Source organism: Triticum aestivum, chromosome 6B (genome assembly GCF_018294505.1).
Source record: "Triticum aestivum cultivar Chinese Spring chromosome 6B, IWGSC CS RefSeq v2.1, whole genome shotgun sequence".
Taxonomy (NCBI): Eukaryota; Viridiplantae; Streptophyta; class Magnoliopsida; order Poales; family Poaceae; genus Triticum; species Triticum aestivum.
The window spans coordinates 702,667,843-702,674,038 of record NC_057810.1 but is presented as its reverse complement, the minus strand read 5'-3'; the positions used below and the strand labels follow the sequence as shown (position 1 = coordinate 702,674,038).

The 6,196-nt window shown below is 48.5% G+C and overlaps 1 protein-coding gene across 1 annotated transcript; it reads left to right on the top strand.

The window, feature by feature from the left end:
* The first annotated feature begins 2,070 nt into the window (after nt 1–2,070).
* LOC123135004 (putative F-box protein PP2-B12) lies at nt 2,071–5,419 on the top strand. The gene is made up of 3 exons (XM_044554139.1): nt 2,071–2,530; nt 2,626–2,738; nt 4,724–5,419. Exons 1-3 carry the CDS (start codon nt 2,210–2,212, stop codon nt 5,232–5,234), a joined length of 945 nt encoding a protein of 314 aa, XP_044410074.1. The 5' UTR covers nt 2,071–2,209; the 3' UTR covers nt 5,235–5,419.
* The last annotated feature ends 777 nt before the right edge of the window (nt 5,420–6,196 follow it).

Sequence of the window (6,196 nt, the reverse complement as noted above, 5' to 3'; positions counted from 1 at the left end):
TACTAGTGACACTCTGTTTGTCTATGTATTCACACATGTATTATGTTTCCGGTAAATACAATTCTAGCATGAATAATAAACATTTATCATGATTATAAGGAAATAAATAATAACTTTATTATTGCCTCTAGGGCATATTTCCTTCATATACAATAATGTGATCATCAAGTTGCAACATTGAGTGTGATATAATGAATTGACTAACATGTTGAGCAACAAGAAGCAAAACCTTCAATCTCCATGATTAACGCGCCCGGTGGCCACCTTCTTTCCATCCGTGCGATCGCACTGCAATACTTCATGACGGAGTTTGAGATAGTGTACCACAGATGAGATAGCGACTCCACGTTACGACCACAGATCATGTGCAAGTTGTAGGAAGCGAAGTGTTTTTTCTCATGAAACCAAGAGTGCACATTTTGCCAAAATATCGCTCCCCTTGCTTCATGCCTACAAAGTCTACACTTTTGACCAACCAAGACTTGTCGGGCGTGGTGTCTACCTTGGACGGCATCGACAAGGGCAGAGGGTACCTGGCCGCGGATGAATCCGGGGGTGAAATGGTGGCATAGTTCAAGGAGGGCAAGCAGGTGGGTGGGGCAGCCAACGTTCAACAAGGCATGTGCGGCAACCGAGGTGGTAGAGTGAAAACGTTGGAATGGGAGGCTGTGGATATAGGGCAAGGGGGAGGGACAAAGTGAGGGGAAAGGGGTCCGAAAAAGAGGATTTGGGTGGGCCGGGGTGTCAGAGGCCTACGTAACAGAGGTTTGGACTCCCGCAAACCTTTCATGAGTTGGTGACCGGTTTGCGGGATTTTGAACGCCCGAACACGTCCACGGACGTTTGAGGTACCATGTTGGATGGCAAAATAATGTTCCAAACGTTTAAGATGGTTTGATGATCCCCTATGTTGTACGGTTTTTCTTCTTATTGAACACAATGCGGTTCTTCCTTGGTGACCTAGAGATGGGGATGGAATTTTAACTCGAAACTCACGAGCTAAAGGAGTAGCTCGTGACTGGGCTCGACTCAGTTTTGGTGACTAACGAGTGGAGCCGAGTTTTAATCTGAGCTCGTTAACAAAACGGGTTTAATGAGCCAAGCTAACGAGTTACTCGTTTAGCTCATTAAGCTCATTAATCAGAAGGGGCATGAGATAAGTACCAATATTGTACATATTCTTGTCACTTATAAAGTTTACCAAGTGTTCTTTTAGTGTAAATTTTTTATTGTTGTGATGTGTGAATAAATGTATGTGTCTGTAAATATGTTTTCATAGATTAATTGCATGCATAATATAAATATTGCTATTGACGCCTATAACGAGTTAAACGAGCTAGCTTTCGAATTACATGAGTCGAGCCGAGTTTGACTTTGAACTCGTTATGTTAACGAGCTGACGCGTTATGGTAATGAGATGTAACAAATCAACTAGAATTACACCCCTTCGCCGAGACCGACGGTTGGTTGGAGCTGGCTGACAAATTTTATAACGACGGAGACTTGGACGGTGATGTGGTCGCCAGAGAGAATATCACATGAAAACCAAGTTTCGACGGAAACCAACGAAAACCACGTGAAATGACGTTTTAAAGTTTCAGAAAAGAAGTTTCACAAGAAATGAAAAAAATATGGGATGTTAAAAGTGTGATGTTCTATTAGCATGTGAAATTCTGAGCTCTAATGAGGTATGAAAAAACAAAACCATCATTGGTCAGTGTCTGCAGTAAACGCCAATATTCATGGTTGAATTTGTTCTTTCAAAGCTCGTAAACAGTAATGTGTTTGAACTTGGCAATTGAACACCACCCTCTTAACATCACATATTGTTTTCAGGTTTTTCTCAAAACTTCCAAACATGCTTTTCATATTATTATTACTATTTTTAAAAACTTGATTTTCATGTGATGTTCTCTCGTCTCGTGTACGTTGCGTTGACTTACAAACCACACGTATGCGAAGAGAGTCTTCCCCACGTAGTGCCTCCCACGACGCCACCGCAACCGGCCCTCCTCCAACTGTCGTCCCCCACCTGCCGTCTGTTGCTTCGCCCCAAAATATTAATCCACGTTCAACCCGCCGCTCCGACGTGCTCCGTCGCTAAACCTCCAGCCGCATTCTGCGCACCCACACCCGAACACGCAAAAGAATCAAATCCGTGGCGAACCAATCGCAACTACTACCTCGCACTCTCCTCCGACGACGACGAATGCCGGACCAGAAGAGACCGGCCGGCCGGCGGGCGGAGGAGCCAATGGAGGGCGCCTGCGAGATCGCGCGCCTGCCGGAGGAGCTCCTCTCGGCGGTGCTGGCCCGCACGACCCCGCGCGACGCCTGCCGCGCAGCCGCCGTCTCCCCGGCCTTCCGCGCCGCGGCGGGCTCGGACGCCGTCTGGGCCGCCTTCCTGCCCCCCGGCGGCCTCCCGCCGCTCGCCGACGGGGAGCCGCAGGGCCCCGCCCTGCCCTCGTCCAAGAAGGAGCTCTTCCTCCGCCTCTCCGCCGGCCCTGCCCTCCTCCACGACAGGCTCGTGGTACGTGCCTGCGCGCCGATCCCCCAACTCTTCTAACAGATTCATCCTGGGTTGATCGCTAATCGATTGTTCGGTGGTCGTGCGCGCGCCCGCAGAGCGTGTGGCTGGACAGGGAGACCGGCGCCAAGTGCTACATGCTGTCCGCCAGGAAGCTGTCCATCGTGTGGGTGGATACGCACTGGGCCTGGATCCCACTCGAGGACTCCAGGTTCGTTCGCTCTTCCACTTTTATATACCTTGTGTGTCTGAATGTTGCTGCCTGGTGATGCCTTTCTTAACTAGGAGTAATTGCAATTGCATTTGATGTGATTGTGTTGTTGCTTCGTGGTGGCACCATTTCGATTGCAATCGATTTGATCGGAGTGAATTGCACAAAACATTGACATTGAAAGATAGGGTTGCAGAAACCACACTTCTACAGTTTTGTGCCAAAAACCACTAATTCCGAGGCTAATTTTCTAAAAAAAAACACTAGTCACTCGCTTAGACCGTTTTGAGCACAATTATGACAGATGGGTCCCGCTAAACAGGGTGATGTGGCATGACATAACATGTTACAAATAGGTAGAATAGCATAGACTAAAGTGTAAAAAGCCCTAAAAGGATAAGGCCATTTAAAAAAAACATCCACCTCGCGCGTTTTCACTGCCCAGCCGCCATGGCAGACCACGCTGCCGTAAGCCAAGCCACTGCCATCACCATCGGAAGCCACCCCTCCTTCACAGTGTCGCCCCACCTTCCCCGGGCTGCCGCTCCTCCCTCCCCTCCGGATCCGGCTGCCTTCGCCAGCCAGCCCGCCGCCGTGGCCTCCACCCCTCCCTCCCTCCCCTCCGGATTCTGCCGCATCGGGCCGCCGTCGTCGCTAGCCAGCCCGCCACCGTGACCTCCACCCCTCCTTCCATTCCGGATCCGGCTGGCGAGGTCGTTCATCCACCGCAGGCGGCGCGAGCAGCTGCAGGTGGCCCGCCTCCGTGCCCCGCCATCCTAACAGGCACCACCGGCCATGCACTGGAAGGGAGTGGAGGCCACGCCGCCGTCGCCAGCCGACCCGCCGCCGGAGCAAGCAACAGCTTCGCCGGTCACGCTCGGGGAGGGAGTGGCCCGATGGAAGACGAAGGTCAGAGGACCCGATTGCTTATTTTTAGGGGTCCTTTTGCAAAATAAAATCGTGTCTGGATGTAATTGACTATTTCTTTTGTCATGTCACCCTGTTTAGAGGGACCAACCTGTCATGATCGTGCTTAAAACGACCTAAGCGAGCAACTTGTGATTTCTGCAAAAAAATTAGCCTGGGAATTAGTGTTTTTGGGCACAAAACTGTAAACTTGTGATTTCTGCAAGACTGTGCTTCAATGTCGATGTTTTCTGCAATTCACTCATCTGACAGTGTTAATTCGCGCAACCTGCAGCAGTGTAACTGGTAGGATGGTCCTATGAAGTGTGAACAAAACCCAGGAAGGGGGTTTCGGCATAGTTCCTGGGTAGCAAGTTTTAAAACGAGCACAGTGCTTGAAATCAGTTTTTGGTGTGATCTTGAAACTGTTTGAAAGGGACCAAGTTGATGTCACTTTCATTTGGATACCGGACTAATGCTCTACATTCCAAAGTCCCGGTTACTTCACACATAAGCGAAATTGGTGCTAGTTTTATATTCCTTACTTTCAAAAGCTAAGGGCCTTTTCAAATTTGTTTAAATATGAACTATAGGCAGCACATAGACCACACTTTGTGTAAAGGATGTGACTCCTTGTTCACACTAGAGTTCTTTGAGTATTCTGTGCTGTGAATGTTTCTGTGATATTATCTTGTTCTTATTTGACTGTTTCTATGCTGTTATCTTATCCATACCTGGCTGCAATTGCATTTGATTTGATTTTGCCGTTGCATTGTGATCTAACTCGATTTCAATTCATTTCGGGGTGAATTGGCTATGGTGGTTTGCTTTATTTATAAAGCGGGGCGAAAGCCTTTTTCGGTAATTCATTTCGGGGTTAATTGGTGCAATCCACAGCAGTGTAAGTTGTAGGATGGTAGATTAAATTACCCTGTGGATAAAAGCCCAGAATGGGGATTTCGACATGGCTCCTGACTAGCAAATTTTGGAATAATACTTGAAATCGGTTTTTGTTGATCTTCAGTGTTGTTGATTGGTCATCGTCTTCTTGACAAGTTGTAACCATATCTTTGCGACAGGTTCTCCGAAGGTGCTGAACTCGAGGACGTTTGCTGGTTTGAGATCCACGGGAAGATACATAGCAAGATGCTCTCCCAAGACACAACCTATGCCGCCTACATGGTCTTCAAGATGGCCGATTATTACTACGGGCTGAATTTTCCTGCTCAGGAGGCATCGGTCAGTTCCGGAGCAACCAACTTGACCCGCGAGGTTTGCCTACAAGCTGGCGAGGCGGACGAGAAAACGCATTACGACGAGGGCGATGACGATGAGTCCGACGAGGAGGAGGAGGAGGACGTCGACGAGTACTACCGGTCGCTGACGAACCGGCGCGTAGTTCACGAAGAGAATGTCATGCTCCCTCAGAGAAGAGCCGACGGGTGGATGGAGCTGGAGCTGGGCGAGTTCTTGAGCGAGGGGGGCGACGACGGCGAGGTATCCATCAGCCTTATGGAGACCAAAAGTGGGAAGTGGAAGAGTGGCCTCATTGTGCAGGGCATCGAGATCAGATGTAAGAAATCGGGCTGAGCGGGGCGCTCCCAGGATTCATTCAACTTGCCTGGGTCAAAAGTAAATGAAATAAGGAAAAGCATATCTTCTGTAATGTGTGTTTTTGAACACTTCTCCTTTTGCTGCTAATTCTGCGCGCAACTTCTTGTACAAATGACTCATGAGTGACAGACATTTGGTTTGTTATACAATAAGTTGATTCAGACGTTGGTGGCGCTTTGGTTTTAGCAGCTTTGCATTTGGTTAGGTTGAGATCCTTGTGTCTAGTGGCTACTTCGCATCTGGTTATGTTGAGATCCTTGTGGCATGTGGCTGCTTTGCATATGCTTCCTCTTGGCATTTTCGCGCACCTTATCTATCTCTCTTTTTTGTATCTGCAGAGAGATAGATAAGGTGCCAAAATGCCATGGATTCTCACTCACATCTGGATTGTTAGAGTTGTGTCGAATATTGTGCACAAGGTAGGTTACAGTTGGACTCTTAGTTGTATTGTGTTTACATAGGATGTGAAGTCGTGTTCTAGTAGGACACTTGTATCCTAGGCCTCTCGTATATAACGGGGGTAGACACACGATGTAACATATGCCAACATAATAGCACATGAACGCAGGGGAAATCGGCGGCTTGTGCCGGCATCCAGGGCGATCGGGTGCGGTATAGTAGTAGTGTCATGGAGAGGAGCGTCCGTAGTTAGGCCCCGGGGATGTAGCCATATCGGTGAACCTCGTTAACAAATCTCGGTGTCGTGTTCGTGTGATTGCTTGGTCCTCGGATGATTAACGGTATGCCTCAGATTTATTTTAACAAGTGATATCAAAGCTAGGTTGTTCGGAGATCATGGATTGTCAATTCAGAGGCAGGTTTGATGTTTTGATCGGTATCGCGGTGAACACAGTTGAGATCGATGGAAAGACGTCAAGGCGATGAGCAATCACGGCGAGTAGCGGAAATCAGACGGTCATGCAAGCAGTCAAGACGTG